This window comes from Argentina silus (genome assembly GCF_951799395.1).
Source record: "Argentina silus genome assembly, chromosome: 5".
NCBI classification, from domain to species: Eukaryota; Metazoa; Chordata; class Actinopteri; order Argentiniformes; family Argentinidae; genus Argentina; species Argentina silus.
In genome coordinates this window covers 16,356,822-16,383,321 of record NC_139659.1, presented here as the reverse complement: position 1 = coordinate 16,383,321, position 26,500 = coordinate 16,356,822, and the positions used below count along the sequence as shown (strand labels likewise).

The 26,500-nt window shown below is 44.2% G+C and overlaps 2 protein-coding genes across 2 annotated transcripts in view; one reads left to right on the top strand and one right to left on the bottom strand.

The window, feature by feature from the left end:
- Window positions 1–11,987: 11,987 nt before the first annotated feature.
- gdnfa (glial cell derived neurotrophic factor a) lies at window positions 11,988–16,844 on the top strand (the record flags this gene model as incomplete). Its single annotated transcript, XM_083669710.1, has 3 exons — window positions 11,988–12,008; window positions 13,200–13,430; window positions 16,267–16,844. Exons 2-3 carry the CDS (start codon window positions 13,226–13,228, stop codon window positions 16,842–16,844), a joined length of 783 nt encoding a protein of 260 aa, XP_083525836.1. The 5' UTR covers window positions 11,988–12,008; window positions 13,200–13,225.
- A 5,561-nt stretch (window positions 16,845–22,405) lies between these two features.
- The window catches only part of wdr70 (WD repeat domain 70), a 36,334-nt gene continuing 32,239 nt past the window's right edge, over window positions 22,406–26,500 (bottom strand). Inside the window, exons 17-18 of the mRNA XM_083669700.1 lie at window positions 25,611–25,773; window positions 22,406–23,034 (exon numbers count right to left, since the gene is read on the bottom strand). Of these exons, the coding sequence (XP_083525826.1) occupies window positions 22,947–23,034; window positions 25,611–25,773 (251 nt within the window). The 3' untranslated portion in view covers window positions 22,406–22,946. The remainder of the gene's footprint in view (window positions 23,035–25,610; window positions 25,774–26,500) is intronic.

Sequence of the window (26,500 nt, the reverse complement as noted above, 5' to 3'; positions counted from 1 at the left end):
AGCACCAGCCGGAGCAGGGGCGTGCGGTGCAGCCATCCGATCGGCTTTATCTTCTGCTTTATGAAGGTTAAAAAAAGATACATCACCGACAATGGGAGGATACCTCCTCACTCCCTCTATCTGCTCTGTTCTCTTTATCATTATCTATCCTCTTTTATTCCCTTGCCCACATGTACTATAGTACAATACAGTGCAGGGGAGGGCGGCTCCTCTGAAGCCTGGTAACATGATGACACACCAAAGGACGGGATGAGTAAAAGACCCCTGCGCTGGGACATGTGTCACAGGCCAGCCAGCCTCTCTCCACCTTTCTTGTGGTGTCCTGTCCCTCTCTCGCCCCCCCGGGCCATAACGATAAAACCCCATCTGCTCAGAAGACTCTTCTTCTCTGTAATGATCCCTTACAGCGGATTCCCTTTGTCACACACACCGATCACATTTCTCTTTTGAAACTTTTTTTTTTCTTTTTTTTTTTTTGCCAGGGCCAATAGGTACTGTATCTTCTTCAGTTGTAAAAGCAATGTGTAGAAAATAATTGAGCTCCTCATGGGTTTCACCACGCAGGCCGGAGAGCGGTGTCCCTCCAAAGCCTTTGCCTCTGGGTGGTATTGACACCAATCCCCTGGTGACAACACAACACTGACAAGCAGAAGAAAGGCAGGAAGGAATTCATGAATACAGTATGTTGATCCTCGCTGAGAGCTGGATAATTGACCCTTTGGCTGACCAACACTTGTCTTGTAGAATAAACAGAAAAGCATGACTTAGATTTACACCTTTCTCTGAAACAAAACGGAATGGAGTCTCAATCATTCACAAAATGTACTCTGATTACTCCAGGCACATGTGAATGATGCTGTGCAGCAGTTGTTGCCTGGTTGTGCCCCCTGTCAGATATGTATTTGTCTATGATCCATCCATCCTTTCATCCATCCATCCCTCCCTGGACAGTGGGTTAAAGGCAGGTCACAGGTCCTGTACATCTCGAGTGTTTTCAGCTGTTTCTGCGTGCCACATGACAGCTGTGTTGTTGGCTACAGGCAGACACACCCATACCCTGACAGGAGAGGACTGGGTTTGGGCTGCCTGCTTTGCACCAATTGTTAGTAACATGAACCCACTGTTCTAACGTTAAGATACTCTTATCACAGGTCACTGCGACAGCTAGGGATACTAACCCAAGGGGTCAGGGACTGGTTACAAACATACTGTACTGTAGAATGGATTTATGAGTGGGAAAGATGTATTCTTATGTTGATGCTAAGGCTAGAGAAATGTCATAAACAACCAAAAGACCAGAAATTCTGAAATCATGGTGTATGTTTTGATTCCACATGATATAGTTTACTCGGGCATTTGTGCTGTAGTTATTCATATAGTTTCTGCGACATAAAAGGTATGCTGTTTTTTAGAGGCATTCTAGGTTCAGATTATACCCAGTATGGGGTGAGCTGTCTCTGACACCTGAACCTTGACTCCTGAACCCACTCCTAATTCTCTGAATACCTGATCAGTTAGTCACCTTGGAAAAGCCTGCCTGGAAACATGACTGATGTTAGTCTGTGAGTGTAAAACCACTGGTGATGTGGCAGTTCTTCATAATCATTCCCTTCCTGAGTGATACAGGCATTAAATAGCTTCAGGTCAGCATGGCCAAGTTCAGCATGTTCAGATAAAGTAAACAATGCAATAAACTCTCCATCCCATCCATTAAATCTGATTACCAGCCTGCATGGTTAGTGTGTTTTCTCTCATCAACACATTCCCATTGTACAGTGTTGACACCTAATCCCTTTAAGGCCAGACGCGGCTATCTACTAGGCGTTGTGGTTTAATTCTGTGTCTAAATATTAGCCCTGTGAAATTCCATTAAAGGGGTTTCATGTTTCCCAGTGTATTGTTTGCATGGGGATAGTCTGTGTGGGAGCCAAGTAGCACACTTGCTTTCCTTCTACTCACTTACAAACAACACCGCCTGGCAGCTCGCCAGGTCATATTACACAATCTAATGAGGCCACGCCTTATCCAACATACCAGGTGATTTACTACTAGTACTCCCTGTTTCCCCTGACCTTGGAATTCAAATTAGTATTGCTATCTATTTTTTTTTTTCTCACAACAACCAGTCCCAAGGTAACAGATTAGATTATTTCCTTTCGATTGTCTCTCAGCAAGCTTTATTCATAACAGTATGATGTTGTGAATGTGTTTTTCAGTCACATGTTATGGGCCGTTCAATGTTCAAGGCTGAGGCTCTCTTGACCCATTTACATTACATTTACATTTATGGCATTTAGCAGACGCCTTTATCCAAAAGCGACTTACAACAAATACATGATTCAAAGGTAAGTGAATCATCTATCCATCAGATCATCATAAGAAAAAGTAATCTATGCTAGGACAGGGGCTATTGGTAGTCACAATGCTAGAAGAAGGAATCATTTTTTTTATGAATTTATGAATTTATTTATAGTTGAGAAACTTGTACAGGGGGGTAGTGGGGATGAAGAGGTCTGTTGAGATGTAGCCTGAAGAGATGGGTCTTCAATCTACAGCGGAAGATAGGTAGTGACTCTGCAGTCCTGACAGCAGTGGGAAGCTCGTTTCACCAGCGGGGCATGAGGACAGTGAAAAGCCGTGACCGAGTAGCGCGACTGCTGCATCCACGTAGAGGCAGTGGTGCCAGGCGGCCAGCTGACGTGGAAGACCGGAGTGATCGGGCAGGGGAAGCTTTAGCAGCTGATGCCGATGACGTGTAGTTGAGGAGGAGAGAGAGATAAGGTTTTAGGTCATCAGGAGGCCGGTTTTTCTCCATTTCCTCTCAGCTGCCCGGAGCCCTATTCTACAAGCTCGCAGGGTTTCATTTCGAGGGCCAGCATTGTGTTTGGCAGACACCTGAAGGAAAAGTCTGGAGGAATCCATGATGGAAAGCAGGTGCAGATATGTTTATACATCTAGTGTAACAGTTGAAATACTGTTCTCCTCCAGAAGTAAGCCTAGACTAAGTAAGATATACCCTCACATATATCCCAATATCAACCAACTTGTAACCCAGAGTCTGAGAAAACTTGCCATTGGTAAGTGTTGGAAGTGTTTACTTGCAGTTTTCATAACTGTAATTCCACTGCTATTTTCGTATTAGGTTATGCAATGGTTATTTGACTAATTTGTTGCTCATCTTATTTTAATGTGTAAAACAACATCCACCTCCTAGCTCCTGCCAGGATACATACAGTGGGAAAGGACAAGCAGCTGTAACAACACTGACATTAGAGGATAATGTACCTTTCTGGCTGGCTGGGATCAAAGTGTGCTCTGCTTCCCTATTTAGCCTCCTGCTGCAGAAATAGGAATGACTAGTTCAATGGGCTTGTCTGGATGAGAGGAGCGCGTTCACTCGCCACTGTTGTTCTCTGTCTGTGATTAATGTGCTGGTAGTGACCCTGCTGGATTGGTGTCAGTTATCCTCACCCAGTCTCCTCACAGTGATAGTGGGCCAAATATAGCCTCTTATATTAATACTCCATTATAGATAAAACCTGATCCCTACTAGACCAGTTATACAGATGTGTACTACCACCGGATTGGTTGAAGTTGTGTGTAGAAAAAATGCCAATGAACTGCTGGTTTAGCAATTAACACATCTAAAGAAAGAAAGCTGGCAGTAAGAAATGGTCCTCTTTCTTTTCTCAAATGTGTATTTTTGATGGGGTGCAGACCTACTGTACTCCCCAGGGAGTACAGGAGTTATTTGCCTTGCAACTAATACAGAACATTGCCCTTGATTGCCAAAATTATTTATTAGCAAATATATTTAACATATTTAGACAATATGCCTAGTTACTGTATGCTGTGCATGTATCAGTCTGATTGACATAAAGTTACTGCTTGAACCAGCTATTCAGTCTGCTGAGAGAGACATAATATCCTCTGGGTATAGACTGAAAGGCTCTGACATGGAGGCTGTGTTTGTGTGTGTGTGTGTGTGTGTGTGTGTGTGTGTGTGTGTGTGTGTGTGTGTGTGTGTGTGTGTGTGTGTGTGTGTGTGTGTGTGTGTGTGTGTGTGTGTGTGTGTGTTTAAGCCTGACATATATCCATCAGGTGGTACGGTGCTCTCTGTCCAGGGTGGGCGTTGGAGGAAGTATGGAGTTAGCAACTCTCTTTGCACTGCCACCGGATGGCCAGAGCGTGAAGCCCCCTACCCTGTTCTCAACACATACCGGGCTGGATTAGAACAGGGAACCAGAGCGGTGCAGAGCAGAAACAGGATCCGACCCCCTCTCCGATCACTCGCTGGGCCCGCAACCCCTCCCCAAAAACATCTTCGGCACTTCCTCCTCCAATTAGTGCGACCTTGTTACGTTGGGAGGGTACGCGGTGTGAAAGTCAAGACCAATCCCCATGCACCACGCTTACACCACGCTTTTAGCAAGTAGGCCAGCAAGCCAGCGGACCTGAAGGCTAGAGGTTATCATCAAAATAGCACCAACCAGCTCTGTAAACCGATAGTGTATAAAGCAAATGGACAACAAGCAGCGTAATCATTTCCCTTCCCATGGGGGCTTTTAATCTGAGCCTAGTGAGTGGGCTCAGGGCTCAGCCATCCCTGTTTGTTTAGTAACAGCAGAAGAAGGAGGGGCCAGCGGTCAAAGCCACAAAGCTGCGGTCGGTTCTGACACTCTGCCACCTTGGGGAGTATCCCTCATGTCTCCTCTGAGATGGGGGGGGGGCGTCACTGACAGCTGCCGTAGTGGTCAAGTCCATCAGGTGGCCTATCAGCTGATAGGCATGTCGGCTGTCCGTTGAGACCCTCTCAGGCCTGACTGTGTGCAGAGTTAAAAGGGCCCCGGGACTCTATCAGCCCTGACCACAGACGCCCTTGTTGTGACCACAGGCACTGTGTCTGACGGCCTGATGAAGGCTTAGAGGGACGGCACAGGGCCCAGCATACGCCACACACACCCGGCACAGACACCACGCACTGCACACACACATAGACACCGCACGCTGAACACACACACACACACACACACACACACACACACACACACACACACACACACACACACACACACACACACACACACAGCAAGCATCAAACAGCCCCTGGAGTCCCTTCTCTCATTCCTAGTTTGGTTAGGCAGCCAGCTGGACACAGAGACTCCTAGAAGCATGCAGGATTCTGGAGGCGAGCCAAGCCATCTCTGGTGCATCAATTAACAGCGCAGCACCCCACACGTGCAGCTACTAACAGCCAGGCACACAACAATCGTCAATTCAGCCATTTGAAAAATGATTGCTCCTCCAAATGTACAGTATGTTTCATGTGGAATGTCTCGTGCTGTTTCTTAGTTTATGTTTGTCTTTGTTTCATGTTATTCATTTATTGTTTCCTGTTTATTTTTGTGTTTCTCACCTTGTCTCTCGTTTCACTTCACCACTTGCCCTTGTGTGTTTCCCGCCTGTGTGATTGTCAACCCTGCACTGATTGGCTTTACTTGTTTCTCATCATCCTTCCCTGTGTATTTAGTCTGTGTGTTCCCTTGTCTCTGTGCCAGTTCATCTTTGTACCTTTGTGTAATACATCCCAGCATTTCCTAGTGATAAGTATTCCTGTTTTTTTTATCTCTGAGTGTGTTTTTGACTTTGCCTTTTTGCCTACCCCTTTTCGGATTATCTGCCTGCCTTTTTGAACTGCCTACCTGTGTACCAAACCCTGCTTTGCCTACCCCCTTCCTGGATTATCTGCCTACCCATTGACTGCCTACCTGTGTACCGAACCTTTCGGTACGTAAAGACTATTCTATTAGATTAAGTTTTTGTCTCTGAGTCGTGCGTTTGTCCTTTGCTTGAGTACTCCTGCCATTACATCATGGTTCATTCTAAAAATGTAAAATTATCAAAATAACCATTCAAAAGTTGTGTTGTATCAACAACATTATATCAACTACATTATATCAGTGATGAATGAACACACATTGGTTACAAAGCCAATCACTGTCAGCATACTCCACCACCTTGAGGACACTTCAGTCACAACCCTACAGTATGAAGTCACTGCAGGGCATACAGTATTAGCCTGCATGGGGAAGCTCACTCCCTTAGAGCCTCATGGGGAGGTAATTCACCCTTGACCAATAATGAGCTCATCCCACACGTATCCACCATGCTACTGTCATAAAAGTTCTGTCTGACTGGATCCATGACCTAAGAGTGAATCATCCCTTATCTCCAGTTTACAATCACCCAGAGCCAAACAGCTGAGCAGATCAGCCTCAGAAGAAATTAACGCTACTAGGAATACTGACCTCAACAGACTCCTCTTGAAAGTATTGACATATAATCCTCATTTCACCCAAATGTTACTGTAAAGAGATAGCACAGGACAAAGAAAAGACCTTCACATGTACTGTACAGTATGCCTGTTTTAATGACACAATACACTACACAGGCTTTTGAATGTGTCCTTTCTATACATTCTATGTTCGAGAGATTTAACCTGCACTTCCTCACTTCTATTAATAACGGTGTCATAGTCCTGCCTGCACACTGATACTGTGTGCTCATACATACACACACACACACACACACACACACACACACACACACACACACACACACACACACACACACACACACACACACACACATACACACACACACACACACACACACAAAGCACACACGCACAAAACACACACTGAGACACCTCAGCTGTTTCAGCCAAGCACAGATGAGAAGCAGAGGGCTCCAGTCTGGGAGGAGAAGCAGAGTACAGTATGTTAGATAAATACTGTTGAGTAACTGATAAATAAGTTGCCTATCGACATGCTGAGCATGCACTATGCTTATGCTTCCTCGGTATAGATGAGGGATCGGTATTGAGTGCTGAACTTGGCTGTATACTACCTTGTGAGTTGACTGAAACATGAGAGAGAAACAGGTGGAGATAAATGATTATGTGGCACAACCTCAGAGCAACAAGCTAAGGAACAGATCTGAATTTCAATGTGTCAAAACATGAGTAGATGACAGTTACATCCTCCATGGTATAAGAACTCTCCAGAGCTGGTGTTCTCTACCTGTTCATTCCACCTCCCCAAAGCAGCTCTAGTGGGGTTATTCGAGGCCAGGTCCTATGGCAGCTGGGTATTAGTGGAGCTGAGACACTGGCCCTCCAGGGTATCAGTGCACAGCCACACCGGAGAGGAGGCCCAAATCCTGCCCCTGTACTAGGCACGCAAGAGTTCCAGAGGGCTTTAGTGGAGGTTCCAGTGTGGAGTGGCATCTGACTATGCCACATCAAACATACCCTGATACGGGTGGGCCCTGGCCAGGGCAGGCTCTGGCTCTGTGAGGGGGTTGAACTGTTGTCATGCCACATGGTTTTACAAGCGAGGAGTTCAAGTGAAAATCTACAAACTGTTGAAGCGCCCAACAAGTGAATTTGTTTTCATGAGCACGTGTTTGTTTTAATGAACCAATATTTTCCAATATGACCTTGATTAACATGTGTATGATTGAGTGTTTTGGTAGAGGAACACAGACATGGGGCTTCATGTTCTGTCAGCGTAGGCCTATACAGTGTCATAGATCATGTCAGAACATACAGTCCACTCCCTGGGTGTGAGCAGTGTGGAGTGTGTATAATGCGTGTGCATTCCATGTACGAGCCTGATAATCCTGCTAACATGCTGACCTTTCCAAGAACCCGACATATGCCTGGGGTGATTACAGTGTACCAAGACCCTACAAACACACAGACACAACTCTGACAGGCTCATCAGTGGTTAACATGTCACTGCTGCAGTAAACACAATGATTGATACAATTAAAGACTTGATTGTACATCACCAGTAGCATACAGATGCACCATTGAGATTGTATTGTATTCAAATAAATCTCAAAACTCTATATTGATATTATGAGTTATCAATCAGTTATAAAGTCAAATCAAAGTTGGTTTGCCATGATGAACTCTCATTATCCACACTTTTGTGACACTGACACAATGAGTCCTAAAAAAACGGTCTCAAAACTCTAACACGACTGAACTTTCAAAACTGTTTTGGATCTAAATGCAAAAGGTCAGCTAACAGTCATCGTCTACCCCAAACGGCTGTTGGTGTTCTCTGAGGGTTGACATTAAATATGGAAGGGTTATCCCTGTCGCATGGCTAATGAAAGAAGGAGGCTCTTCCATCTCAGTGACTGGTCTCTTCCTCACACCCCATGTGGTGGTGATTCGTTCAGCTTACTCATATTACTCCTCCAAACAAATTAATATTTCATACGGGCACTTGAGAATTCAGCCCAAGGGGCAAATGACACCCTCAGTCTGTCCTGTGTTCTCACACAAAGGAGCTCTCTAAAACGGCTCTATTTTTGGCAGCCATTACCCCCTCATTTATGTTAGTATCAGAAGTCCAGGGGGCGCGATAGAGGAAGTCTTTGGTGTCACCCCCAGTGTACAATACACCCTCTGTCTGTGTGATGAGCTGGCCATGTCTTACTAGCCTCTGACATCAGACAGCTCTCTATGACAAACTGCCCTGTGAACTCTGCTAAACTTGAAAGGTTGTTGATTGAATATGGTGGACTACTAGTATGGGATTGATTGATTGATTGGTTGATTGGTTGATTGATTGAATGGATCATTACTGGTAACTTTGTCCATCCATACTCTTGACCTGCTTGCCTGATGTGCCAGTTTCAGGTGGCTGTGGGTCCTATATACAGTACATCCCTCGAGTACACTACACACTTCCACTCAGGTTCTCCCTCTTCTCACGTCATAAAAACTGTCTTAACTTACCAATCACTATTGGCTTGCAATGAGGGGCTTTCAAGCTTTCGAGTGATAGTGGGAAGTACTCTCTACAAATCAATTTGAGTACATTGGGAATGGACCTGTTCCGTTAAACAGATCCTCAGAGATCCAGGCCTTCATGCTCCACAGGGATCAGCCCTCTCCAGTTCTACCCCCTGTCTGGAATTCTCAGCCCCTCCCTGGCAAAAATGCTCTCAATGTCAGCACGTTAAATCATTTTTAAAGACCCACCTTTCTAACCAGGCTTTCTATCTGGACCACTGTTTTCCTTGATGTTCTTTCATAACTGTTACTGAACATGACAGCCATGTATCATGGACTTGTTGAAGTAGTATTAGAGTCACTGTTGTCATTACTGTTGTTGTTGTTGTTGTTGATCAACAAACATCATTATCAAATCATATTTATTCCTATGGATACAGTAGCCTACTGTAGGTTTGTTATGGCTTGTTTATTGCCTAACAGTGATCCATCTAAAGGAAGTGTGGTTAATCCAGGCCAATACCAAGCCAACATTATGCCAAGGCAGAAGCAGAACAGGTGCAGCTCAGACTGTCAATAAGACACAGAGGAAATAGACTCAGAAACAGACAGTTAGCTTGATTCCTCACTGCAAGACCTAAATCAGGGGAGCTGGGAACAGTGCCAATTGTGACTGCAACTGTTAAATATAACCCCACTCACATATCTCAATGGAGAGGCAAGAGATAGGACTTCACTATGGAATGACAGCCTCCAAATGTCAACTGATTCAACCATAGACACTTGGCACTGACAGCCTGGAATTACAGTAAATGCTTTGCAGCCATCTTTCAGTTAATTAATGCAACTTTTATACAGCTATAATGGGATATGGAGAGAGGAAATGCTATTATTTATGATATTGGATTGATAGTGGATGTATCTGTATGGTTGATGAGTTGAGTTGCAGGGTGCAGATGTAGGCCATGTGTCTCAGGACGAGTGTAAACATAGGCTGGACAGGTCACATCTGACCCCTTCCCATGAAACCCTAGATGAAGGGTTGTAAACAATGGACCAAAAGCAGGTCAGAGGGGTTGTGCAAATGCTTGATTAACACTGAGGGACGTCCCACGGAGAGAGAGGAGGTGATACTGGGAATAGAGAAACAAGATCATCTCACGCATCCACAAGCTGACACAGACAAAACCCTTACAACACACTAGAAATGCACCAAGCTGATTCATCAAGCAAAAACACCTATACTTTAATTACTGTGAGATCAGGCATGTCAGAAATGCATGGACTCAAACGTGTCAACCTCTTGACAGGTTCATGGTTGATGAATATAATGCCATAGCTTCATAAGTGAACATGGCAGAAAAGAATCTGTATTTTGCATGTGAACAGGACTTACAGTAATACTAAGATGATACAGAGAAACAGGGTAACCAAGACAGAGAAACAAAGGAACACATTAGAGAGCGCATGTATTGACATGTTATCCCACTCGTTGAACCATGCCACATCATATCACCGCCAACATTGGATTTAACCTGTCAAAATGGGATTTGACTTAGCTTTTGTGGACATACAACTTGTAATCCAAGTGTAATTTGCCTGTCAAACCAAAAATAAAATCCCTCTCCAAAAATGAAATTTGTGTTCAATATCTGGTTGATTACATTACTGGATGGTACATTCTAACTGAACTATCAATGTCTGAAATTCAGAAACACTTAAACCTATAGGAATTCAGTTCTCCCAAAGATGAAAGGGGATATAGAGTGTACATTACCAGGGCTAATGGAAAAGGTCTCTCAGGTGCCACATCATAGAGGGTTTGCAGGTCTTTTGTGGTCAACGCAGTCCCCACCGCAGGCTCAATGACACAGAACACTGCTTATTAAGTGACCAAATGCTTCAAGCTACAGTGCATTGAAATCATAATGTATAATAATGGGCATGGTGAATCAAATTGTGTGTAAGTGTGAATGACTTATTAAATGCTGTAACATTTCCACCTTCCCCCGACTCCCGACCACACGTATTTACAAGTGTGTGTGCTAGTAAATAAGTGTGGTGTGCATCCTAATTTGAGCTGTGTGTAACCAACAGACGGAACCCAACACCTAGCGCGCGGGGCAGATCAGTGCACTAGAAACATGAATCGCAACAGAACATCTCCAAATCGCCTTCCACATTACTGAAATCTAATACGAGGACATCAGGAGAGTGACATAATGTCCTCAAGACTTCCCAAAACTGCGATCCTGAAAACGCAGAGCCAGGGGTGGTTTGGAGATGTGTTGACTTCTGTTTTCTGCTTGGTGTTTAGTAGTGCAGAGCTCTAGAAGAGAAGGGCGGACACTTCGAAACGTCAGCGCACTCAAAACTATAAATCTCTCCAAACCGCCCTCTGCTCCCGGTACGGAGTAATATCAGACAGCTGCACATCTGTACTGCCAGTCCGGTCGGTATAGAGCCCGCATGTGGACAACCATCACACTCCTCTCGCAGACACCTCTTGGATTTATGGAAAATGGAGAATAGAAATTGCCTTCATTTTTGGGTACGATATCAAGGTCATACCAGATTTGGGAGATTATGAAAACATCAAGTAATTCTTGACCGTATCCTTCGGTGGATGTAAAGGACGTTTTGGACTTTCTTATCTCTCATATGAGAGAACAGTATAGTAAAATAGTATTAACTGTCTCTTGATCAGCTCTGTTCATTGCGTTTTCTGTGCGCCTCGACTTTGGAGACCCGCTCCTGCGTCGGGAACGCTGATGTCTTCATTTGACTCCTTGCAGTTGGAGATGGTGGATCTCTCTCGGATTTCCAACGTGGAAACGTAGCATCCAATTAGTTTGCGACTGAGCGCCTGGGGAGAGCGCAGCGGGACTTTGGCCATTCTCTTCAGCGCGTACCTGTGGATAGACGCATGGTTGGGTGCTCTATATTGAGGTGAGAGAGAACCACTCACCGACCGTCGTCCAATTAATTTTAAGCGGCATTTATACTTTTTGGTTTTGGACATTTTAAACTGAACGCATTGGATGGACGTTTTGGATCGTGGTTATTTAGTAAGATAAAAGTCTGTCACATTTGGATACTATTTTGACTCATCTCTAAACGTTAAATGCATCGCTGTGTTTTCTGTTTGGATTTTGATACTGAAATCAATTGCAGGTCTGCATGGGCCAGATTTAAGGTAAGCACCGAATTTTGATTGATTAGCCTATTGATTATGTTGTATCCTTGATTGAGAGACGACTAGGTCTATGTCAAATAGGCTAGCATTCTAGTCTGCTACAACAATAGGCCTATTCAATTATTGAAGTTAATCAAACTCAGTTTGTATTAGCCTGCAAATAAGCAGGTCTTGTCTTTGAGAACCAATGCAAAATTTGGGTAAATAATCACTCGTAACAAATCGTTACATTTATCAAATTGAGCTCGGTGTTATACAGTAGCTGCAAGTGGGAAGCCATTCTATAGGGCTCATAATTAGTATGATTATATAAAATGTCACCCTATGTACTGTAGACCTAAAGAGTCACGTACGCTTGGGGATTCACCATCTGGCGAATTCATACCAACATAAGGCCTGGCTACTATCGTGCATTATAACCACGCGCTTTGGTGCGTCCATGGACGAATTTTGGCATAAAGGCGCACCCTGCCTAAAGTGGCAGTCACCCCCGTTGCAGTAACACGATCTCGTAAATTATCACAGAAATATGTCTAAAATTAGTTGTAATCGAGGTTGTCTTCGAGGCAGAATGGCTAAGACATCAATATGTCTTAAGAATTATTAAGGACATCTAAATAAGTAAGATCACTGTCTAGGAAAGAATTTCGATTTACAGTAGCCTATACAGTCTTTTTATCGTGTCATTTAATGACACAGATAATGTAGGTCCATATGTCAATATTATGGTTATGGTTAAATTCTGTAATCTTCACTAGACATAGCTGGAGTTTTTTGTTTATTCAGACAAAACAATCGCACAGTCCATAACACCAATATACAGTACGAGTAACATTGTAAGATGGCTTGCCTCATTGTTTTTGAATGGGAAGACCTCTTGACATGACAGATGGTTACTATTGCCCAATGAATTTCCAAATACGTCATTATGGACCAAGACTGCTTTCTGTATCTAATAAAGTCAGCACAAGTGTTTTTTTATAAAATGTATTGGACATTATGCAGTGTTTCACCTCAATTTCCATTATTTATAGTATTAACACTGTTTTATGCATGTAATATTCTCCAGTATTTAACATTTTCAATTAACTATCAATTAACTAAGTTGTTGTTGACACATTCAATTTTTTTTAATGTTTTTTATATTTCAAAGCTTGTTTTTATCTCAAACACCTGCCTTGTTTCTTGCAGCTTCCTTCATAGGAACTGAGTCTAAGATGAAGTTATGGGATGTTTTGGCCACGTGTTTGTTGCTCCTGAGCTCCGTCTCCACACGCCCCCTGTACCACAACCTTCAGCCAGCCAAGAGAGCTCATTTCCCAGATCGCTTCAGTGATTCTCTGTCCCTGTCTGTGGAGGAACCAGAGCCAGAGTTTCAGTCTGAATCCCACAGCCTGCAGGAGATCTCCATGGAGGATCAATGTAAGTCAATGTAATTGTAATTGTAATTGAAGACTAGTTGTTTGAAGAGAGGCTTCACTGCAATGCCATAGAATGCTACAGCAATAAAATGACTGCAGTCACACTGTATATATGGATCTGAAGAGGGTGACAGACCATACACTAAACATACCCACTGAAAAAATGCACATCCAACACAAAGCCAAGAACCATTTATGGGGCTGTGACTTTAGTTTGTTCAAAGGTCTATCTGGTAAACAAAACAAAAGTAGAACACTCCACATAACCCAAACCTCAAGAGGGCCACAGGAAGAGAGGAGAATATGTTTATGTGATGGTCATGGGTTGCCATGTGTTCACAACTGCACATATCATATGTTTTAGATTCAGAGCTGCTGAGATAGGCTGTACATTGCTTCCAGTTTCCTTCCTAATGTATTTGTGAATGTTGAAATGCTGAACTCAAGCCACACGTTTTTCTCCCTCAGTTGCACACTTGTTTTCTGGAGGGTTTAAGCCTGGGCCGTTTGCGTAAGTTTATCTCAAAGCAGCAGCAGTAAATGTTATTTAGAGCATCCGTTCAGCAGGCACCCATGGAGCCAGTCATTGATAAACCATTCTGACCGCCTCAGAGTAGCAGTTAAGCTCACAGAAGGTCCAAACCAGGGAAACAAACACATGCCCCCACCAGCCTCCCCTGGTCCAAACAGCTTCTTTTCAGGGCTGTGGGCAACATCACGCTGGTGTCAAAACAACCATGGAAGGAGGAACAAGAAATAGTGACTGCTGCTCCAGTCCCAAACACAGAGGTTAACGTCCACATTCCTTCTCCTTCCATGTTTATGTTCACCCCTGCCTCTCTGGGACTAGAGGACCCATGCCCTCTCCCCTGTCTGCCAAGTGAGGAAAACATGGCGTGTCCCACCTTAACCAAGTTAGAGTAGGGAACCCAAAACAGATGACAATCAGAGGGAAGAGGCTGGACGGACACTGGAGAGTTAGAACCAACAAGGGAACTTCTCGTTGTGTTTAGGTTCATTTTAGCAGTTGTGAGGATGAGGAATTCCAGTTGTTTAGAAGAACATGACACTGTCTTGTTTTTTACACCGTAGTAAACCTGGCCAAGCACTAGATAAGGAATGGAACACACAGAGAAATGTTTTTCCGCTCACCTCATATTCATGGTGAGTGATGGTGACATCACCTCGGACTGTTCTGTAACCTAAGACCATTAACAATGCACCAGGTGTAAACAACACTGGTGCTCAATAAGGTTTGGCCTTCTGTTTCATATGCAGTGTCTGTGGTAAGCAATTCATCTTGAACCCCGTTCCAACCTTTGAAGGCTAGTGTCTCTGCAGCTTACCCGCATCTGGTGCCTCTAGAGCTCCTCTTAACTCACAATGTATGTATACACATCCTAAAGGCTAATGTGGTAATGTGGTCAAGTCAAATCTTCATTACACAGAATGAGCAGTGTTTTTGCCATTGTTTGATCATTGGCTTTGGTCCCTGTGGATCTTTCCACCGACAGGCTTCACATAGCTGTCAAATCACAGTATAAATACTGTACTGTATAGTGCTGATTCTGGAGAACATTTGAAACAGGTGCACGGGAGACCTGCTGAATTTGAGCTGAAGAAAAAAAAAAATAGTATAACAGTAGCCAGAAAGAGCTTTATTCTGCTCTGCTGCACTGCGGAACACTTCTCCTGTCTGTCAGCGCAGGTACAATAGGAGGCATCCCTGTCTATCAGCTGACACACAATAAGAGGTGTCTAAATCAAAGGGCACAGGGGTGTCTAAACAGATTGGCCCCCAGCTCACCTGATATGCCAACGGCAGCCCAATCAGTCGTGGAGCTGGGGGGATCGTATGACCTGTAACCTGGCAGTGGAACAGGTGAGACAGGTGACACCGCCACAGTGAGGCTCCGTTACTGACACCTCCACCTGCTAGACAACACAACTAGCCTGGCTAAGCTACACACACCAGTCAATGATGCCCTGAGTAATCATGCCAAGAACAGATTAAAGGCATCCTCCCTCACGCATGCATGCATGCACACGCACGCACACACACACACACACACACACACACACACACACACACACACACACACACACACACACACACACACACACAGGCAAAACCAGGGGCCCCCACACACATATAAAAACACACACCTGACATTGCTTTTGGGTAATATGATTATTGTTATACTAATTGAGTCATTTAACAATAATGTTTTCTGTGATCTTTGGAGTGGGTTGCCAGCTATTGGCAACGTGGAGTGGAGAAGGAGCAAGAGGGAGTGGACTCTATAATGGAATCAACATGTATTACACCAAGATCAAAGGCCTCTGTTGGTCTTTTTTCGTTCCCCTCAGTACAGGGTGGAGGGGCTGGGTGCATGTTTTGAGTTTGAGGCAGAATAAGTGCTCTGAGGGATGAAATCTGCTCAATGTCACAATCCATATGATATCCTCCTCGATGTCCTTTGAAGCCCCAATTCAGGATTTTAAAAGGGAAAGAGAAGGCTGTCCATTCCGAGAAACATAACTAAGACTACTGAGAAAGACTAAAACAATCTCACTTACAATTCTGCCAGACATTGAAGCATACTCTATGAAGTATTTATAATATTCACGGGTCATTAGTATAACAACTGTATTACAGTTGCCCTTATAGGACACACTTACGTATCACACGCATCAATATTTACTTTCCATAGCCACTGTACACATGTTTTCCAACTACTATGTCATTACTGTGGCTATTGCATTAAAGATGCATAATGCATTACATTTACAATGGCTTTATCAGTAAATTCCTCTCTGCATATTCTCTCCTCCAGATGACATCACAGGCCCATATCCGGACCAGTTTGATAACGTAATGGATTTTATCGAGGCGACCATTGGCAGACTGAGGAGGTCCTCAGAGGGCGGTTCCAGGGGAAGAAGGGAGAATACGAGACAGAGAGGAGCAGCAAACATGAACAGAAAAGGGGGAGGAGGAGGAGGAGGAGGAGGAGGAGGAGAGGAGAGAGGGGGACGAAGAGACAAGAAGAAGGGGCGAGGGAAGAGTCGGGGCGGTAAAGGGGGCCGTGGTGGTGAAAGAAAGGAAGTACAGGTTGGGGGCCGAAGCTGCTTGCTGAAGGAGGTCCACCTCAATGTGACAGACTTGGGGCTAGGCTACCAGACCAAAGAGGAGCTGATCTTCCGGTACTGCAGCGGTCCCTGTGCCGACGCAGAGACCAACTACGACAAGATCCTCAACAACCTCACTCACAATAAGAAGCTGAACAAGGAAACACCCTCCCGCACCTGCTGTCGACCAATCGCCTTCGACGACGACCTGTCTTTCCTGGACGACAATGTGGTGTACCACACTCTGAAGAAGCATTCCGCCCGGAAATGTGGCTGTGTCTGAGAAAGGCAAACGGACGACAGACAGACATGAATGAGAAGTGTCAGTGATATGAAGCCACCTGTGGGGGCTGGTGCTGCATCCCCGTGGGAGGAGACACAGTGGAGGACAAGGGGACAGACACAGCCTGCTCCAGGGCCAGTCTTAGTGTCCTGTCTCCTGACAGAGTGAAGTGGGGTGATCAGGGATAGTGTGTGGGGCTGACCCAGTGCCCAGTTCAGTTCTCTGTGGAGATGAGGTATACTGGGCATGTAAGGACCCCTTCTATGCCGAAATGACTGTTTATAACAGTTATGACATTTATCAAATGAGATATGAAATACAGCATAACAGCCTATTAAAGAGACTATTGATCCAACTCAATATTTACTCCATCACAACTCCACCTGACCAATACTGGATTGTTAACTCAGACACGTACTGATTGGATCATGTGGATATTCATTTCCCAGTCAAACCATGCTGTTACACTCACAGGTCTGTCTGCAGATGGAGTTGGTCACCTGACTGACAGGAATTCTACTTTATGTACTGTTTGGTCTGTTTTTCGTGGGAGCATCAGTTTTCCCAAGAACACTAGTTCTCCGCCGTCAGCTCCTCAGGCTCACAATGAGAACAGCCGTCGGCCTAAAAAAGCATTTCCAGCTGCAGTCCAGAGAGTTCCTGGTTCCACTGCACAGACTGGAGCTCAAAGTTTACATTCAGAATGTGGGAATGAGGGGGAAAATGAGAGAGGACTCAACATGGTGACTGGCCTGGATCTGCAGTAGACAGACAGACTTCCCAGTGCAACGCTATATCTAAAATATATATATGTAAAATCCAAAACATTTAGAATTTTATATATAAATATATATATTATATATATATATATATGTATATAAAATTCTATATATGAGAAGATGTATTTATTAAGATTGAATTAACTTATTGTTATTTATTGCAGTCCATTTTATGAAAGAAATATTTGTTTTTCTTATTTATTTAAGCTTTGTTTGTCCAGGATGGTGCCAAAATGGAGCATGTGTTTCTAAGGGAGATCAGACTGTGCTGAAATATCCGGAATCAAGGTGCAGCCATGGCTAATCAAACTCATCCCTCAGTTTCAAAGGGTGTATTGTTTAATCTACAATCCATGGATATGTCAATCCTCACCCACTGCCGATTCCCAAAAATCATGGATTTAGTAGAAAATAAAATGTGTATCAGATATAGGGTGAGCAGAGAGAAAGACAGAGAGAGAGAGCGAGAGAGAGCGAGAGAGAGAGAGAGAGAGAGAGAGAGAGAGAGAGAGAGAGAGAGAGAGAGGGCAGCGGACCAATTTTACCTTTTAGAACTAAACTTAAAGATCTTATCTCTGCTTTGAGACATTTTGAAGAATGCCAGGTTTGAATGTCTTTGACAGTGTTCCTCATTTGAAACTAATGGAAAGCAGAGAGAAGAAGAGAGGACTCGGCTGAGTCCGACATTAGGGCTCAGGGTCTGGGAGAAACCAGTCAGCTGCTCACCTCAAACAGAGCAGGGGTAAACAGACTCCAGGCTAAACTCTGGCATGCCATTATCTGTTTACAAAGGAGCATACAAACCATTGCCTCCTCTGTTTATTTTCAAGACATAGCACAGCAAAGTCACTGCCAGTGGATATTCCGGATTGCGATGTGCTTTTCCTATCACCATACACCCAAATGAATACAAAACATTCAATTTGAACAGACTGAATAACGGGAGGACCTCAATGTTAGAGAGGTGGTTCAGGTTGGATATGGTCGGACTCCTTTCAACTGAATTCAGTTTTAAATCAATAGCCATTTTACAATGGCATGTTGTTACTGAACACTTAACAACAGACCACAGAAAAGCTAGACAGGGGCAACAGTAGCACAGTGAACTTTCCCTTACATAATGAGTAGTGAAAGCCCTGATTACAGAGACTGGACTAACCCCAATAGAGACCTGTTGTCCTCTAAGGATTGCAATGCAGAAGTTGTGGTGGTATGCGTGTCTGCTACCTCAACCCTTCAGCTTGGCCCAACAGCAAGTCTAGGTAGAAGCTTTGTAGTGGTTAGAGTCCAAATGGGTTTGGCGTTCCTGTGAGTGCCTGTGCCTCTGTCTCTGCTCTGACAGACAGGTCTTTTTCACCGATCTGGAGTTTTGAAAGCGATCCTCTAACATGAAGCTTAACTGAGTACTCCCACTGGGAAAGGCACCCCAGTGTTTAAGACCATTTAAGGAAGACCTCTCTTATCCAAGCCAACACAAATGTCTTAAGAGCAGACAATACAACAAAGACAGACGTTCATTGTTTGTGACGTTACTGAGGTGCGTTGGGGAGAGAGGTGCGTTAGGGCTACCAGGCATTCTCAGTACAAGGACAACAGCTACAGCATACCATTAACGCTATCCAAAAGCAACTACTTAACAGGAACAAACACATACTATACTGTACAGGATAACACAGGAATCTATGAAAGCGTGTTACTGTGCCCATGTAAAAAACCTATGGAGAGCAGCTTTGAAGAGCAGAGAGAGAGAGAGAGAGAGAGAGAGAGAGAGAGAGAGAGAGAGCGCTCTAGGCCAGGCCTTGATGTTAGCATGGATTATGGACCAGAGTTTCTGTGCTCACCCAACAGCAACCAAGCCAGCTTTAGTCCATAATCCCCCCTGTACACAGAACAAATCCACTGTATCAAGATGAATTTAGGCCAAACACTGCGCAGAAAAACCTACCCTTTATCACAACATACTTCATCAATTGGATCATCTTCCCCTAATAACTGATCTATGTGTAAGCCTTTCCAGATGAGAACATGCATTCAGGAGACTTCGCAGCAGTCTCTTGGCTTAGGCCTTTGCCCTTCCATGTAGCATCCTGTTAAGTTTGTGAACTGTGACCACTACCCTGTCTACCCTGTCTTTACACATGGTTGTTTACTCAACTGTAAGTGTTGTTGTCCTGAAGTGTGTTAATGACTGCTACAGTTCTGATGTGAAGGTAAACATGCAGCAGTGAGACGTAAAAGGTAGAGGAATCTCCGGTGCAAACATCAGGCAGGCTTTTGTTTTCAGACCATGTTGTGTTACCACCTCTGTGAAAAAAAATGTCTCATTTGTTTTGTGTTACTGAACCAAAGCTCTCGACAAACTTTATTTTTGTACAATATTCATTTTATAACTTTTTACAGAATTAAACTTGTTTCTATCAAATGTGTGTGCATGTGTCTGATGGCAACCTCTAGTCATAGTAGAGGCTTAATCTACAACAGTGTGCTAAAATTAGATTGAGCACTGTACATAGCAGGTGGATTAAGGAAGGAAATCCATAACTTGGACCAATCTGACGTGGCCTCCAGCAGCACTTGAATGACAGAAGGGAGAGAGAGAGACAGAGAGAGAGAAAGAGTGTGTGTGTGTGTGTGTGTGTGTGTGTGTGTGGGGGGGGGGGTTTGAGGAGGGTTGTAGGTGTGTGTCAGGGGGTCGTAGTAGGGATGGATTAGAGAGAGAGGCTCCCCAGTGCTTAACTCCCTCCTGTTGTGCATTCCTGAACACGGGCCCAGGGCAGTACAGTAAACAAAAGCTGGCTGTAAAGCGACACCATGCAGTAAATCGAGGCACTCAGGGAGAATGTTTCCACCGTGCACAGAAGATATGTAAACGCTGATGAGAAAATGGCACAGTCAGTCAGGAAGAGTGAGTGAGTCAGTCAACTAGGTTTCAGTATCTGTGTGTGTGTGTGTGTCTGTGTACAAACACCTCAGACGTTAATGTACCTTGATTTTTCCAGTGTATCAAAAAGAAAGCACTGATAATACTATGCACAACTGTCCTTCCCATGACCTGACAGGACTCTAAGCTGTGTAAGCTTGGCCTTAGTTCTGGACAATATGGCCGATTTTTCTAGGCACGAAACCTGCCTTGAACTCTAGGTCTCAGAGGGGGAAATATAAGGAGCAACTAGATGAGGGCAAGTTGAGAACAAGATAGAGAGAGATTTGATCCCGACAGTTCGGAACTGACATATACGGGCCGTAGTGGGAGATACACCCCACAACACACCCTTGCGTCCACACAACTAAAGAGGCAGATGACTACACTGGGTATGGGTGGATTGTGACATCACCCACTCCAGCATTCCAACATTCCAGCATTCCCAGGCTGGTAACAGACACTGCAACCAGTGGCCGGTGACATCACCACTGGAAATAGTCCATGCAGGATTAGGCCTTAGAGTTGGCTAAGCCGCATTGCTGTGTGGGACTCATTACTGTTTTCAGGGCATTTGAGGCTTTTTCATGGCGAACTGGCCACAGCCCAGATGATGAGCAGCTTTCCAGAGTTTGTGTTAAGAATGCTTTCCTTCCTAGTCAGGACTCCTCCCTCCCTTGGGATGATTATTTATCATTACCTCTGGGCAGTGTTGTCTGAGCCTTCCAGAGGGTACAACAAAATAAACCCTTTCCTTGCCAGTCCTTCTCAACATGCTTGAGTTCATATGGGTAAAAAACCCACTTTATTTTAATAAACACATAATATAAGGCACTCGTTTGTACCTTATAAGTGTTTGCTTTCTATGTTGTCCCCCAAGACACCCCCTCACACACACCCACAACTAGCCAGCTACTACATGACTTACAACATGAGAATAGGAAAACACTCAATAAAGACCTAATAAATGGCTAGTTATACTGTACCCCAAAATTTACTAGCTACAAATTAGTGCCTTATAAGTGTTCCCCATACTAAAGTGTTACCCAAAACAATTCTCAGTATTATACAGTACATTCAATAAGTTGGGTTAGCTAAAGGCTATATTCCACGGGATTGTAACGAACGAACGATATGGCTATGATACAACGATATGATTTGCAGTTCTCACACATTGAGGTGTACAAACAGTCTTTGTTCTAAATGCATGCAAGTCTGAGCCGTACTGCTCGAGGGTATACTGTCTCTGCTCATAGGAAGAGAGAACTTTCTTGATTTAATTAACATGACAAAGCTAGGATCCAAATTAATAGTTACCATACCAAGTGGTAGAACGAATAGTGGAGTTGTTGGTGTTAAAATACTTAAACATTCAATTTGTCCTTGGACCAACCAGGGTTCCCCCAGTAAATACATTCACTTTTCACCACTGACCGTCTCAGTTTTTCCAAATGCAATAAAACATTTCCATGAAAACTGTTCATTTTCTCCTCAATATTTAGGAATGAAGGAGTTCCCCAAGTGAAACAAGGCAACAAAAAAAACATCCAAATAAATATTTATTCAAAGCAATGAGTCACCAAATGAACAGGCACTTCGGTGGATGACTAAAACTGAGTGGATGTCTAAGAGGGTAAACTACCAGACGGAAACACATGCATACTAAGTGGAGGTTGTTTCTCAATAAGATCTAGCAGAACGTTTTGGGATGTTAACTAGAGTCATAGACAATTTTCTAGGCATCTATAAATTGAGATGCACTGTATTGTTTTAACCAGCCCAGGAGACCACGCAAGACAACTGGTTGTTGAATGATGACCTCAATGAAGGAGGCAACAATACCAAGGTAGAGAATCCTCAAAAGTCTTTTTATTCAGATACATTTCCAGAGAGTATACAATAAGGAACATGAAAATCTAAATGAGTCAAAATATCTGATGAATAATCTATGATGCCAAGTTGAATGAGGTGAGCTATAACATGTAAGTACTACATTTACATACTATGTTCATCTGATCGGGTCTAAGATTGTTGCACTGCTTCCCTCTCCAACTGGAACATCTGCACACATTTACACATCTGGCCAGCAGTCTGATCCTGTACATTTATCATCTCTAAACGGCACACATTATAATCAAAAGTTAAAAAAAAACAACGAAATCCATCACATGTAAAAACATGACACTATAATGTTTGACTTCGTTCCACATTGGCAGTTAGCTCACAGTAACTGACAAATATTAACTAGCCACAAACATCAGGGAAGGGAACAAGGGAACAAACAAAACATGTAGTTCCATTGTTTATATCATGAATAGTACAAATGAACACATGCACACTTCCACAAACATACCCCTGCCACACCCTTGGATGTGCAAGCAATCACGCACCAGTTGCTGTGGCTCAGATTTTGCGTTTCTTCCACTCTGGTTCTTTGTCAGCCTCCTCATCCTCTGACGACTCCTGCTGAAACACAGGATCTGGTTGTGTCCTGGCGGGGGAGAGAGAAGGGGAGGGAGAGAATTCACTAGAATATCCAGAAATCGACCAAATTTCAATAGCGGAAATAAATCCTATTTAACATGAGAGTCCAGGGAAACAACGCAAATTTAAACTCCTTGGTTAATTCAGGGCATTTCAGCAGTATTGACAGGACGCACCGTGCGCACTCTGAGTGGCGTTGTCGAATCATTCTAACTTTGAAACTGCAGTCAAACAAAAATCAGATGAACCAAAAGTTGCTCAGCTTGCTAGATAACCTCCTTCGATGAATGACAGAATATCTCCTGTAGAGTTGATGATTATATAGATAGCAGATCAGCTCATGAATAATGGGGAGATGAAGAGTGGACATTGTTTGAATATCAAGGTATCTTAACGGGGGACCAACTCTGTTTTAAAAATATATATATTCTTGGATATTTGGGTATTTCAGTGGGATTAGGACTGATAGGAGAAGAGCCTAGGCTCTAGGACAGGAGAAGATAGCGTTTTCTCTCCCATGCCTTTACTTCATGGCTGTGACAGAAATTCCTCTTCATTGTGGATAGGCCTATCACATTTGTGACTATCTGAAGATTCACAATGACAGCTCAGAGAGGCACACATTCTTTGATAGGCCTTGATACAGTAGGGGTTTCCTGTAGGGCTTATTAATTGCATTCGGGTCATCTGTGCGGCGTCCTTAATGCGTGTGCATAATTGTGTGAAGTAAATGCTGCGAAATGTTTCCATGCGATAACCTGTTTGTTGCTTGTCTAATGCTGCCCATGTTGTGTATTTTGTGGAATTGCATTCGTGGCAACATTGGAGAAAAATTGCCATGAAATGTGAAGTGTTCCCGGGACGGTCCCAGGATTCCGGTTACCCATCCCCAGGGTTACTAATCCCTAATATCTAGTGTAATTTGGTCAAACCATGCTTATACAATACAAATAAGAGGGACTTATTTGGGTCTTACTGAGGGGTCAACTAGAGATGAAACAGATGCAGACGGAAAATGGGGGCAAGAAAATAAAGAGAGAATAACCAGAGAAAGAGAGAAAGGCAAGGTACGTAAAAACCAGAGAGGGAGGGAGGAGATTAAACCATTTCCCCATTGTTCATCACTCCATTCTGAGCAGTGATTAAAATACAACATCTGTCTATGGGTGAGCCATGGTGGGGACACCACACACACTCCCAGGTTGGCAGACGACCAAGAAGAGGGCAACAAAATGGGACTCGAGTGACCCGGGCCCAATATCTCCTGACTCCCTGCAGTGTGCCTGCCATCGACTCAATAGCCCTTTCTTGAACATGTTTTATAGCCATAACACTATCCTCCTCCAGGCCTGTTCTGTCTGAAGCACATTGCTGCCTGGCTAGGTAGACGCTCTTCTTACATAGGGTTCTATTCAAGGTGAGTGATGACGGGAGGTTGTGGAAGTTCAGATGCTATCGCTAATCTGTTGCTTCACGTGTGATTGTGTGATTGCGTGCGTACGTGCGTGCGTACGTGCGTGCGCTCTGACACCAGAGAGAAGAGCAATTATACAAGCGGCTCGACAAAAGGAAGTAACTGGATCATTTGGCCATGAATCTGTTAGGGGAGCCAAAGTGCTACAATGCCTGTCGTTAGTGTCAACATTCCAATTAGCAGTGATAATGAGTGATCTCCTCTATACAGACCAGCAGGGCTGAGACCTGAGACCTGAGACCTGGCATTTAGCTTCTGCAGAGTGAGGAGAGCAGGCAGCTAGGGTTACACAGAGCAGAGTGTCCCCGTCCCTGACCAGACCTGCTGTCACACCTGGGTCTGTCTGAGTCTTACTGTAACCATGCTTCATTGACTACAACGTCCTATTCCTCCCTGGTACATATCAAATTGTAGGGTGTACCTGTATGGAGAAGGATGACATCTGAGGGAGACAACCCGTTGGGATTGTAATCCAGGATTAGACCCATGTATAATGCATGTGGACTCCCAGGCAAACAGACACGGCGGCCAAGAGAGGTGTGACTGTTGAGCTGTTACTCAGAGAAGGGGGGCCGGACTGGGGTCGGTCTATGGGTTCCTCCCTCACTCTAGAGGGAGACAGTAACACTGGAGAATCTCTCTCACAAAACGTGCATTTTAGTTATTCCTCTCATTTTTACGCCTCTTCTCACGATGAGCTTGTCTCAAACGCTTGTCTCAAAAGGACGAGGAACAGTTTGGGCAGTGAAGACTATGGGATCACGTGGACATTTTTTTTTTACTTTAACACCTTCAGATCCTTTGCATGACTGACATCCCCTTGAGAATAGCATCATCATCCTCTCTCCAGCCTGTGTGTAACCTCTAACCAGGAACACAAGCCTTCTCAGGTACCTGCCAGGTGGCCCTCCAGACCCATGTAGCCTTTAAATATTTATGTGTCACCCAGCCAGGGTGCAACTTTAGTACAGTCACAAGGCCATAAAGTACATCCACAACATACTCGCTTTACAGCCTGTCTGTGTGTGTGTGTGTGTGTGTGTGTGTGTGTGTGTGTGTGTGTGTGTGTGTGTGTGTGTGTGTGTGTACAGGCTGAGAGGAGGACTTACTTAGTGTAAGCAGGGGCGACCCAGTAGGGGTTTTCTGACGCCTCCTTGGCGTGGCGGAGGATGGCCTGGCGAGGGTTGCTGTCGTCAGTTTTGTCCAGGGCGATGTTCTTCACGATGAAGGAAGACAGGGTGCCACCGTGAGCTGCCACACGACCCCCACGACCTGCAAGAGCAGAGGAACTGGGTTAGGAACACACACACACACACACGCGCACACGCACACGCAGACAGGCACACAGACGATATAACACACACCAAACAAAGAGCAGTATCTCTCTCTCTCACACACACACACACACACACACACACACACACACACACACACACACACACACACACACACACACACACACACACACACACACATACACACATACACACATACACACATACACATACACACACATACACATACACACTTAATGAAAGGCAGGAAAACACATTCCTTCTGCTCCAAAACATAGGGAAAAACATACTCGTCTCTAAGGACGAGTATTTATGTTGTATTTAAACATGGGACTCCCAGGTACACACATATCAGTGTCAGCGTCATCACACACACACAAACACAATTGAAAGAGGGGAATCTAGGGATATCCTGTCTCAAAAGTGTTGGTATTGGGTTGGGTTGGGGGGTGTTTGAGGGGTTAAGGAGGTTCTCTTTCCGTTGCTTGTAAGAAGGTTTTTTTTTTTTTAATTGTTTACACAGGTTGCTTAACCCAAATAAGAAGACTGTCTCTCATTTAAAACAAAAAAACATTGTTACAAAGAGGAGCATGCACAGTGAATTAGCCTAAAAATGCAGCCCTCTCCATCTGCCTTTCAACCTGGTGCACACACTGTAAATAGACATCTGACATGTGCTGCTCAGCGTGGGGAGGAACCTTTTT